Here is a 12,735-nt window from a genome sequence, read left to right as displayed (position 1 = left end):
GAAAATAATCTCCATGTTAGAGTTTTCTTCAAGTGAGGCCAACACAGCAGCAGTTCATAATTTTACACATTGACCCTTCCTTTTCCCCTCCGATACATCACAAGCACATAAACACACAGAAAAACGCAGAAATATTCTCTTTTTGGGGCAGTCATTTTCATCAGCTTTGTAAAACGTTGATGTTGTTACAATTCCAAACCCTCCGCTTCACCTGTAATAAAATAATAATAGTAATAGTAATAATAAAGTGCTTCTATTTCTCTCTCTCCTGGATTATTGGAACACAAGGAAGTTTGGAAGTGCTTTCAATTATTGCTGAAGTTCATCAGCTCCATGACTCATGCTCTTCAATGCCAATCGTGTACACGTACTATGATAGTAATACTTCATTGAACATACACTATATCATGGTTACATTTCTACATTGATGTCATTTGCTTCATTCTCATGCTTTTTTTTCTTGCATCCCAGACAAAACATTTTAGAAAAAGAGGGACTCATTCAAGTTTAAAGAATGAAGAGTGTGTTTGACATCTTGGGGAAACTTGCCAGTTTGCAACCAGTGGCCATTTTTTTTGTTGCATTTGGGCAGCGCCCCAGTAGCTCAGGCAGATGGCGCTGTGGTATAAATACTTTTGCTTTTCAATACTCGTTTATAGTCAATACTTGACAGTACATTTTATGACAATAAAGTCATTGGTATTACACGATTTTCATTAAAAATATTTATTTACAGGATTATTCTAATAATAATCTATGAAGGAATATTAGGACAGCCTTGACAAAAATAATTGTACATTTATGACTTTTTCTGTATGAATTTCTGAGGAACATTTACAACTTTATTTTCGGAATATTAATATTTTCGGAATAAACTTTTTTTCTTAAAATTTACAACTTTATTCTCGTGAATTTTATTTTCAGAATCTGAGATGATTGTCTTTTTAATGTGGCCCAAATAAAATACATTTTTTAATAAAAATACTAATTAAAAGAAATAAATGTCTGACTTTATTTTATACATTTACAACTTTATTCTTGAACTCTCAGATTATTTTTTCCAATATGGCCCTAATACTCTGTCATAGATTAAATAAGATATATATATTTATTTAAATAAGATATATATATATATATATATATTAGATAAAATAATCCTGTAAATGAAAATAAAAAAAAATCTTTTTTCTTGTAAAAAAAATTTCTGTAAATTTACGATTTTCTGTAAATGTATTTTAAAAATCTCAGATCATTATTTTTAATGTGGCCTAATAAAATACTGTCATAGATTATTAAAAAAATAATCCTGTAAAAAAAAATCTGACTTCTTTTCTTGTACATTAATGACTTTATTCTTGCAAATTTACGACTTTATTCTTGTAAAATGATGATTTGATTCTCAAAATCTCTGATTATTTCCTTTCCAATGTGGCCTCCATATTCTTCCTAGAATATGTATCGTAAAATTTATTTTTTTTCCGTTTAATATTACAATTTTCAGATTTCTTTTCTTGTAATGTCATAACTTTCATAACATTCTCGTAAAAGTTGAAGTTCTTTTAAAATGACCACTTTATTTTTTCTTGTAACATTCTGAATTTACTCTTATAAAATTTCAATCCATCCTACCATCAAAAAGTTGCAATATTTGGAGCCCTCCAATCGTCTCTCCCTGTCCTTTCGGTGCTGTGTGAGGCGGCCAAGCCCTCTGCCTCAGGTTCTATGCTTTTATCAAGCTAAAAGTCAAGCATCGGACTTTATGAGTTTTTCCCGTAGAAAAAGACCACTGATTGCGGCAATTTCTGCTTTTTGTTCCCACCAACCATTTGATGAAAAATGCAGGATTCTAAACGTTCGCGTGTTTGGGGTTAAAAGCAAGGCTGCACCTCAATGCATACAATTGAAAAAAAAGGCAGTCTGGCTGCAGCAACCAGGAACGGAAAACTTAAAAAAAAAAAAACAAGTGTGGAATGATAAAAATGTCACACTTTACAGCACACGCGTGCACTCAGTCACTCACACGCATACGCACTCACGTGCGAACACAATCGCACAAACGCAGACTCGTACTTGCACACTGGACATGTCACAGACATATCTGGCATGCATTTTCTTAGAAATTCTTCAACAGCTCTAGAGCTCTGGTCATTTCTTATGTACATAAATGAACAATAAATATAAGTATGCTCATATATTTTGAAATATATATATATTAAATAATGAAATACTCTTATATATTTCAAATATATTCTTTCTAATTGAAAAGACTTCTAAAGAGATATAGTCACAGTTTAGTAATAAAACATGTAAGAAGACGTCTCCCTACGAGGTTGGCTGCAGTGTCCCTTATTCAAGGTGTTGATCTATACATTCTACCTCTACATTCTACTACAGGTTGATTGGGAGAGCAGATTGTTTGTGTTCAGGGAACCAGCCCCGACAGGAAAAGACCACTCCGACAAACGTGGTCAAATACTGCAAAGAGACGCTGCAGCGAGGACCTCTAGGGGGACGATTTGGAACAGTCACGAGAGAGTAGAAACCTCCAAATGTCCTCTTCTGTTTTTTGTTGTTGTATACGCACACACGGGAACCACACGGACACCGAGGGGGAGTTACTGTAAGTGGTCGAAATGCATGCAGTAGTTTAGGCTTCTTCTCCCTGTCCTAAGCATACATGGCTTACAGTAGGATGGGGTCGGGGGGAGGAGGGGGGCCCGTGTCCCACACCACTCCTTAGTGATGCTTCCTAACCTCCACGACTGTTCCCGGACCGGCTCGCTCCGTCTCTGCTTCCTGCACACAGACTGATGGGAAAGGAAAAGGGCGGTCCCATATTGCACAGCATGCCCTCGTGGCCTTGCGGAGCAGTTGGATCAGCGGTAGTGACTCCGCTTCTCCTCACTGTCCGCACTGTAGTCTCTCAAGCCGATGCCTCGTTGGAGGTTCAGTAAAGAGTCTTTCATCTGGGCCAGAAGAAAAAAAAAACCATTGCTTTTATGTTTATCACATTTCTCATTCATATATAAATAAAGTATCCTTGGTTTCCATTGTTCACAGCTAGGAGACCCGAGTTCAATTCCACCCTCGGCCATCTCTGTGTGGAGTTTGCATGTTCTCCCCGTGCATGCGTGGGTTTTCTCCGGGTATTCCGGTTTCCTCCCACATTCCAAAAACATGCTAGGTTAATTGGCGACTCCAAATTGTCCATAGGTATGAATGTGAGTGTGAATGGTTGTTTGTCTATATGTGCCCTGTGATTGGCTGGCCACCAGTCCAGGGTGGACCCAGCCTCTCGCCCGAAGACAGCTGGGATAGGCTCCAGCACCCCCGAGACCCTTGTGAGGATAAGCGGCAGAAAATGAATGGTTGCACGGTTTTCCAGTGGTTAGCGTGTAAGCCTCACAGCTACAACACCTGTGTTCAATTCCACCCTCGGCCATCTGTGTGTTAGTAAAAGTACTTATGAACTGTCTAAAAATACAACATTACCAAAAACCTTGTGTGCGTGCGTGTGTGTGTGTGTGTGTACCTGGTCGAGCAGCACCACAGACGACTTGATTATCTCCCGCCACTTCTGCAGCTCGGCGTCATGGTAACGCTGCTGCGCCTCCAGGAGCTGGGCCCACTCCATTTGTGTCTGAGGAAGTTTGCTGGCAACACAAATAGAAAATAAAAGCAATGACAAGGGTCCAGACGTCCAAGCCCGACCCCCATTGAAAAGCCATACTGTGTCTTGAACGTATCCTAAAAGGCCCCAACACATGATGTTAGTTTATGTGCAAACCTTTCATGCAGCCGCAGACCTTGCCAAGTGGTTAAGGACTGCGCAGAGTACTCCAGCATCCACAGCTTGTAGAAGAGCATCATGTTGAGGAACACCAGCAGGACCAGACTGAGTGGAGAAAAACAACAACAAGAACATCAGACTGGACATGTCTACTCGAAAAAGAATATCAGGAAATATACTTTTATACACTATTATATTATATTACTATTATACACTATTGGATTTAGAACCTAAACATACTGTAAGTACCTGAGACAGATCCTGTGGATGGCAGTGCAACAAGAGAAAAAAAAGAGTTACACTCAATAAAAACAAACAGTATATCTTATGTTCGTCTTATAGCCTATGCTATTTTAAAAGCTGTTTGTACACGTGTAAACGATATGATCGATAACACAGACGTATCACACATTAGTCACACTTCCGTTCCTTAACTTTCAATACCAAGTACGTACTTCTACATCGCAATCCCAAAGACGTTTGTACTTTTTGTCTGACCGAAAGGCAAAAAAGAAGTGATGATGCAACTCTGCACAAAAGCATTAACATTTCAAAGCACTTTCAAGCCATGAAAACGGCCACAAGGGGGCAGAAGTACATTTGAAAAGAGCTCATTTCAATGAAGAATCATGCGTGACGGGAAGGAGGAAGTGAGAGCGTGGAGGAGCGTAGCGTGCAGAAGGTTAGGCATTGTAAGGAAATTTCAATGTGTGCACACACACATGGTTCGATTCCTAATGTGAAAATTGTAAATAATTGGTTTATGTTGGGATAGCGATGCTTGAAATGTAACATTTCACAAAAAGCTGCTTTTCTCCTTGGGAAGTGATATTTTCCTGAAACTTAGCCATGTTCTACTGCTGATTACTAAAGAACGGAAAAAGCTATGAACGCACTCTGGTTTTCCGATGAAAGATGGGGGGGGGGGGGGGGGGGGTCTAAACTTTATTTTGGTAGGTTCCCTGTTTATATAGCCATAAAACACAATATTCTGTGTGCCTTTAAATATCAGTCAAGATCGTCTGAAATGTTTGGTTGAAGTGCAGGGGCGTCACTAGGTTTTGAGGACCGGGGGGGCTTAGCCCCCTGGAGATGCACAGGATATGAATGAATGTAGTAGACATTCAAAAAAATCCAAAAAAAAACAAATAAGGAACAAGAACTGGGATATAACTTTCCCACTTTTGGACAGATTTAGTAGAGATACTCAATTGTTTTAGGCCACCATTAAATTTACACAAGTACACACAATCTACACTGCAAAACCAGTGGACAGTGATCAATTATATAATATTCATTATTATGTTATTAATTAGCCTATTATTATTACTATCATCATTATTCTTCTTCTGATTATTACTACTACTACTAGTACTAGTAGTAGGCTTGTATTAGCCTGCTTATTGGCTTGCTTATTAGCCTGTTTTTGCCCTATTATATGAAATTTGAGATTTTTTTGGAAAAAAAAACAATAAAAAATTTATTTAAAAAAAGTCAGAAAAAATGGGGCTTATGCTGAAGCCCCCCTAAAATAGACCTAATGATGCCACTGCTGAAGTGGTTGTCTCTTGAAAAATATCTGGGATTGAACGAAATAATGTATATCATGGATATATAATATAATGATATCATGTATAATACATCACCTGCTATATTATGTACATTAAAATAGTCCATGAATAAATAAGATCGATACACATTAACATAAGACACATGAGGCCCAGGGTCGGAGGTGGCGGGCCCCTGTAATAAGTCTGCATACCTCTGACCTGAGAAAGTAGGTAGCTGCGATTATTTTGAATGGAATATAGCTTCAGTTGGCTTTTCATTTAGCGCCATGGGATAGTGACGGTACACGTAACGAAGTGTCCAATGAGTGTGTGCTATCCGGTGTGCCATGTGAGAAATGTCCTACACAAAGCTGATGACGAGCAGCAGTTTGGAGACGCTGTAGAGAGCAAAGCCTGCAGGCAGATGGCGGTGCACCGGACTCTGATGTCTGGTCTGCGTGGATCCCGCCACATGCTTGATGCGCTGGATGACCTCCTCGTCCGTTGGCGTGGTGACGGGACTGAGCGCCTCGTCCAAGTGTTGGCTGCGCATGTGGGGGGTTGGCCTCTTCTTCCGCCTCACCGTGGCGTTCTTCACCACTTTGTTAGCCTTCGGGGAGAGCTGATGGGACTCGGTGAGGATGTCCTCCAGCTTGGACAGCTCCAGTTCTGAGAATGTGATGGATACATCGGATCATATTTCATGTTCTTGCGAAAAAAAGGACAATATTTCACGAACAAAAAAGTATACCGAGATGTCGAAAGTTCTCCTCCAGTCCGCTCCAGAAGTTCTTCTCTATGAAGCCCTTCACCAGCCCCCATGGCTGCTTCCTGAAGCGCAGCTCTGTGGATACCCTGGTAGATGATATCATAATCTTAACATCAACATCAGGAAGACAAAGAACAATCTGGGTGTGTTTTGCTTTCATTCACCGTAAACGACACTTGTTCTTGGCCACTCGGGTGAGCATGTAGCGGTTGAGCGTGTAGAAGTAGTCATGGTAGGGCACGTCGTGTGTGATCACCTCGGCGTCGATGATGTAGCACTCGCTCTCCTGACTGGCCTTGTACAGGGTCTGAAAAGGAATCATTGGGGACTCAACACCGCCCTGCTCACATGTCTGGCGGGGTACATACACCCTGGACTGGTCGCCAGCCAATCACAGGGCACATATAGACAAACAACCATTCACACTCAAATTCATACCTATGGACAATTTGGAGTCGCCAATTAACCTAGCATGTTTTTGGAATGTGGGAGGAAACCGGAGTACCCGGAGAAAACCCGTGCATGCACGGGGAGAACTTGCAAACTCCACACAAAGATGGCCGAGGATGGAATTGAACTCGGGTCTCCTACATGTGAGGCCTGTGTGCTAACCACTCGACCGCCATGCAGCCCTGATTAGTCATTGCATAATAAAATTAAAATACAGTCATTCACCCTGCTTATAGTTTATGGAGCGATATCAGGATGGTAATTGTGGATGGTGATACTGTCACCTAGTGGTGTTTTATAGGTATTTATGCATATAGTATTTAATATATTTTATTGCTCATATCGTACTGAGCGGCTCAATCCTTTCCTATTTTTGAGGAAGTAATTTAACCACATTGCCTGGTTAACATAAATAGGGATATCCAATAATATAATTAGCAGCACATATTGAAAAACCAGATATCGGTTCATATCGTTATAGGTTGTTCTGCCAATAATGTCAACTAGAAAGTTGTTGTCAGACTCCAAATTGTATAATTTCTAATAAACATGAGAGGCGTATTATATGTATTTCTATGGACTGGTCCATCATTTATTTGTCATGATTAGCAAGGATCTGCGATATACCTGAGTCTCCGTGACGGTAGCAGTCTTGGGGGCCAGGGGGTTCGACAGAGAGATGGTGTACATGATCTCTCTGGTCTGGTTCCCGGCCTCCTCCTTCTTCCACGGGTGGTAAACCACATCTGAGCGCACGCAAATAGCAGGAATAATGGCTGAGAAAGCTGTTCCGAGGGAGATTTGGGCAAAAAAAAAAAACAAAAAAAAGAAAAACATTTACTACCTGAGAAGCGCCTCTGTTCCATGAAGTCACTCATGAACTGTGACTCGGTGAAGAGAATGTCGTAGAGTTTGTCCACGCTGAACTTGTAGATCTCGTTAATGTGCTGCCTCCCGTTCAGGTCCTCGTGGAATGCCTGGACCTCACCTGAACAAGCAGGAGAACTCACGTAAATACACTAAAATCTTTGGTCAATTCTATGATTCCAATTTTTCCAGTTTTGGGAAGTTTCTTTTCTGTTCCAATGTGATGCAAGTTCAATAAAAGCATAATATGGTGAGCTAGACCAAGCACGCACGACTGGACAAACATCTTCCCAGAATATGGCGAGCTGTCATAACGACAATGAAGGCAACACCTCCAATACTTGAGTCAATACAAAGCTGCTTCCGACGCTTTATCTATGCTCTGTCGCCCGTCACTCACCCTCATCGTGTGTCTCCGAGGAGTCGCTGAGCTCGGTAGGGATGTCCTCGTTGTCGTTAAAGTCCAGCGAGGGCGAGGGGATAGGGCCGCTGCCACCGCCACCGGTGTCGTTGTTCCTCTCTTCCACCAGCAGTGGCATGGCCAGCAGCTCACCGTCTGTCGGGCAGTCTGTGAAATCGTCTGCGGGGAGGTCAAACTTCCAACACACAAAAGGCGTTTTATTAGAATGGAAGGAGAATACACGCCATGATGATTGCACTGTGACTTACGGTGATGGGCGTGTCATGGTGGCTGCTTGTGCGCTCCATGGTGCTGTTTGGGACCATCTTCTTATGAGGAAGAGGAGGACTTCCTTCAGGCTTGGCCTCTGCGCTGCTCTTGGACAAATTGTCATTGTTGATCTCGTTCTCCTCGTTGGGAATCTCCTCACTGAACCTGAAGGCACCACAAATCCCCGCGTGGGGGCACAGCATTAGGCTCACAAAGGTGGTCGGTACGTTGGCTGCTGCACACTCACCCCATGGTGTTGAAGTCGTCATCTGGGGGAACGTAGTCCTCGTCATCGCTGGTTAGGCCCAGCTCGTTGCCGTAGCACTGATGGACAAAGTGCCACAACTCTTTGGGGCACAGAGGCTGCATAAAGAACAGAAATTAGCTTTTTTATTATGAAATATTGTAAATATTATTAGAAAATAAACAAAACCATGTCATGGGAATTGTTGTTGTTGCTGTTTTTGTCTCTCTCTACTGTCAAAAATAAAAATAAAAATAAAAATAAAAATAAAAATAAAAATAAAAATAAAAATAAAAATAAAAATAAAAATAAAAATAAAAATAAAAATAAAAATAAAAATAAAAATAAAAATAAAAATAAAAATAAAAATAAAAATAAAAATAAAAATAAAAATAAAAATAAAAATAAAAATAAAAATAAAAATAAACCATTTGCATAATCTTTCCTATGGTAATTATTGCCTCAAAGTGGCTTACCTTGTCGAGCAGCGCATTCTGCCATAGTCTGAACATCATCATGTACGTCCTGTCTCTTGCTCCAAAGGAGGTGAAAAAGTGCTGTGAAGAGTGAATGGTGTTTGGTATGGAAACGTGTACAATACAAACCAAGCCATTCTATTCTAGTCTACGTATGTGAAGCTTACCTTCTCATTGTCAGTGCAGACCTGGATGGCGTTGGGAATGAGGCGGGCAGTCTTCTCTTTCGTCATCGAGCAGATGTCCTTTAATCGCACTGTCAGCTACACACAAGCAAAATTCACATTTACACGCATGTACACACATACCATCGTGCCAACAGAGTGGCAGACAGAGCGCTAACAAGCATACCAGTGTTTCCCAGCGGAAGATGTTGCTATAGAAACAGATCCAGTTCTCGGAGAGGTAGAGTCGTCCCTGCAGGAGGATGTCCCGTTGCAGAGCACAGGAGTAGTCTGACACATGAAGACAGGACATGCTTTTTAGCACAACACGCACCATGCAATTTCTATACAAACGTCAGCCCGGTTTGTCCAAAAAGAGTAAGAATTGAAGTCAGCTCTGAACACAAGCGTCCCCCCTGCCCTCTTAAATTAAAAAAAGGGCCTTGTTGCAACACACCAACGATAAAAATGTTGATTTCTCCACTCAACACTCTAAGACCAAACATTGCCTTTGTTGTTGCTTTCTGTTCTATTTCCCTTTCTATCGGTCCTCCTTTATGTTAAGGACCATCATGCACGATTAAATTTTTCATTGCTCCTCTGTCCGTTTGCCCCTCTTAACCAAGCACTCAGGGGTCATATTGTTTTTGTTTTTACTGCCTTCTATTCTTTTCTTCCTGTAGGTCCCCACTTTATTTAAGCTTGATTAAGCACTGTTCAGTTTTTAACTGCTCACCCTTCCGTCTGTCCCCTCTTAAACGAAGCACTAGTGGGCGGTATCGCTTTCACTTTGCTGTCTTTTGATATTGTTTTTTGTTCTGTTGTTGTTCTGTCTGTCTCTTTTTAATTTAAGCTTGATCAAACACTTTAATTTTTGATAATTGCTCAGCCTTCGCCAGTCTCCATTCCCCTCTTAAGCCAAGCAATAATGTTGCTATTGCTGCTATGGTTATTGCTTCTCATTTTTTTTGTCTGTCCCCTAAACTTTTCCTGTTTTGTTTTCACAATATGACAGTAGTCGGTACTGTGAGGCAATTCTTTTTGCGTAATAACAGTCAAACAGGATGACAATATCACTCTTATTAGTTGCTTCCTGTGACGGCCTCTGTGTGTCACTGACGTCCATTCATTCATTCATTTTCTACCGCTTATCCTCACGAGGGTCGCGGGGGGTGCTGGAGCCTATCCCAGCTGTCTTCGGGCGAGAGGCAGGGTACACCCTGGACTGGTGGCCAGCCAATCACAGGGCACATATAGACAAACAACCATTCACACTCACATTCATACCTATGGACAATTTGGAGTCAGCAATTAACCTAGCATGTTTTTGGAATGTGGGAGGAAACCGGAGTACCCGGAGAAAACCCACGCATGCACAGGGAGAACATGCAAACTCCACAAAGAGATGCTCGAGGGTGGGATTGAACTCGGATCTCCTAGCTGTGAGGTCTGTGCACTAACCACTCGTCCGCCGTGCAGACCCACTGACGTCCACTCACCCACAATGAGTCGCTCTGTGTCAGGTAGATGCTTGAAGAGTTTCCTGAAGTCCTCATTGCGTTGCTTGTATGTGGGGCTCAGCACCTGCAGGGGGCAATCAAAGTGAGAGACACACATATACAAACCTCACACACACACACACACACACACAGGCACACACACAGACATACAAATAGGCATCATCGTTGCTATGCAGCCATTCAAACCTTGTCAAAACCCTGGACTGAGACTTGATGTTAACAGTTCTTTGTGGGATTTTGACAAGAAGTGGAGATGGACTTAATGGCAAACAGAGTTGCACATAAAAAGCATCATCTTCATACGTCGGCCTGCTTCGGATCATTCAGTAAACATGCTGTGAGTGTTGAAATGAGTTGCATTCAAAGCAAACTACATTGGCCACAACATTAGGTACACCTGCTAATGACAGCTCTTTTAACCCTATGGGGTGGTGTTCAAAGTGCATGGTGGGGGCCATTTTCAGACCACAGTCCCTTTTTATTGGCATAGGACATATTTGCTTGGCAAATGTCCTCGCATATATTGAGCTACACTGCATTGGATTTAGCATCTTTAGTTTAGAAGATGTATCAAAGTGCCCCCCACCCCCACCCTGTGTGCAGCCATCGGTGGAAAAAGTATTATCCTTGCTATTGTCCCAATCCCACATCAATAACATTACGCAGCCTCCGCCCCTCCCTCAGCCTTTCTGACTACTTCTATTCTAAAATTGATCCGACAACGAGGTGTGTAATAAGTGCCTTATCTAGGTACACAAGAGGACAACAGTTCTGCAAAACAACAATAATACCTTCATGTTGTGGCCAGCGAGTACACTATGTTAGGAAATGCAGTTATGACCGAAACCTTCAAACTTGATAGAAATGTACAGTCTGGCCAAATCATCCTTCTGTGGCCTTTAGCAAACAAGAATACAGTGTCGGAAAAACGACAAAATGTGTGTCATTTGAGTGTGGGTTGCTCTCACTGTCTTTGCCAGATGTTTTCCTTCAACAGGAAAGCTTGAGGAAACAACAATAGCTGAAAGTAACAAAAGAAGAATATGCCGTACTACTTTGGATCCGGCCTGTGGGAAAAGAACACCATGCAAGGGTTTGAATGCTAGATTATGTTCTTTTCTGGCAATATGCAAATGCAAAACCAGACAAGAGAAGTATTTGAGTGCTCAGAACCCAATGAGTCTCAACCAGGCGGGTACTCTATTTATATACTGTATTAAAAACTGAACTTTGCTTCTACTTTACAGCCAAACACACCATCAACTTCTATATACATTTCCCTCTCTAGCAATTAAAGCAAGGGGCAACTTACTGCCGGGATCTCCTCAGAGTTCCAATCAGATTCCTCCTGGAGGTCTGAGGCGGCCCAGCCCCACTCCCAACCCCACTCCCCTCTCGCTGGACCCCGAAGAAGCCACCCTGCCAGGGCCTCGTCCAGCTCCAGCACAGCCTCCCAATCCGACACCAAACAATCCTCATCCGTATCCATACTCGATCCTTTCCGCCTCATGGATAGATAATATCCAACCTCCCTCTGCGAACCCCCCAGACGCTGAAGAGCTTGTTGGGGTGTAGTAAAAGAAGCTGGTGGGTGTTTTGGGTGCTGTCAGTGTAGAGAAGTGGGCAGAGAGGCACACTCCAGCCACATGATCCTTGTGTCTCTCTCGCTGTCTTCCTTTCACACACACAGGGAGAGGAGTTACGGCCGTTGCCCTCGAGTAACCCCAAGCAACAAGTCCTTTATTATCATGGTTGTAGCTCCCCCTCCCTTGTGCACCACTCCTCTCTCTCTAACTACCAAGAAAGTGTGTGACTTGTATGTGTATGACTTGTGTGTGGTTGCTACTTAAGTCTGCCGTAATTTGTCTGTTTACGACCCCCAGCATCGAGAAAAGCAGTCAAAGACCACCTGAGGATGTTTGGAGGAGAGAATGTGAAGTTTTTAAGTCTGCAACACTGGAGTGTTGAGTCTGGCCAGAGTGATTGAGTTACAGAGAACAGATGTGAGCATAACCTCCAGTTACCTCCTCCTGCAAAACAACACCATCAATCATGAGAAGAGCCACAACCCGGCTGCCGAACATCAACATGGAACATGGAATCACCATTCCCTAAGACGGAGCAACGCTAGGCAATAGATAGATACCTTAGGCATCTCCAATCACAAATTTCGGGCAAATCAACTCACATATCTGGCAGCTCTGCAAATAATAATAATAAATAATACATAATAAT

At 42.2% G+C, this 12,735-nt stretch overlaps 1 protein-coding gene across 9 annotated transcripts in view; it reads right to left on the bottom strand.

Annotated features, from left to right (window-relative positions):
• Positions 1–2,624: 2,624 nt before the first annotated feature.
• The window catches only part of gramd1bb (GRAM domain containing 1Bb), an 88,145-nt gene continuing 78,034 nt past the window's right edge, over positions 2,625–12,735 (bottom strand). For 8 of the 9 annotated variants that reach the window (XM_058079299.1, XM_058079300.1, XM_058079307.1 and 5 more), the window contains 16 exons: positions 10,480–10,564; positions 9,168–9,271; positions 8,984–9,079; positions 8,817–8,897; positions 8,344–8,459; positions 8,096–8,261; positions 7,827–8,022; positions 7,404–7,547; positions 7,187–7,305; positions 6,274–6,416; positions 6,092–6,195; positions 5,706–6,009; positions 4,040–4,051; positions 3,788–3,895; positions 3,533–3,653; positions 2,625–2,966 (listed from right to left, as the gene is read on the bottom strand). In XM_058079299.1, the coding sequence (XP_057935282.1) occupies positions 2,877–2,966; positions 3,533–3,653; positions 3,788–3,895; positions 4,040–4,051; positions 5,706–6,009; positions 6,092–6,195; positions 6,274–6,416; positions 7,187–7,305; positions 7,404–7,547; positions 7,827–8,022; positions 8,096–8,261; positions 8,344–8,459; positions 8,817–8,897; positions 8,984–9,079; positions 9,168–9,271; positions 10,480–10,564 (1,989 nt within the window). In that variant the 3' untranslated portion in view covers positions 2,625–2,876. The remainder of the gene's footprint in view (positions 2,967–3,532; positions 3,654–3,787; positions 3,896–4,039; positions 4,052–5,705; positions 6,010–6,091; positions 6,196–6,273; positions 6,417–7,186; positions 7,306–7,403; positions 7,548–7,826; positions 8,023–8,095; positions 8,262–8,343; positions 8,460–8,816; positions 8,898–8,983; positions 9,080–9,167; positions 9,272–10,479; positions 10,565–12,735) is intronic. The other variant, XM_058079301.1, reaches the window with a different exon arrangement.

The sequence above is a fragment of the Doryrhamphus excisus genome, chromosome 8, assembly GCF_030265055.1.
Source record: "Doryrhamphus excisus isolate RoL2022-K1 chromosome 8, RoL_Dexc_1.0, whole genome shotgun sequence".
NCBI classification, from domain to species: Eukaryota; Metazoa; Chordata; class Actinopteri; order Syngnathiformes; family Syngnathidae; genus Doryrhamphus; species Doryrhamphus excisus.
Note: the sequence above shows the minus strand (reverse complement) of the source record. Positions and strands in the feature narration are given on the sequence as shown.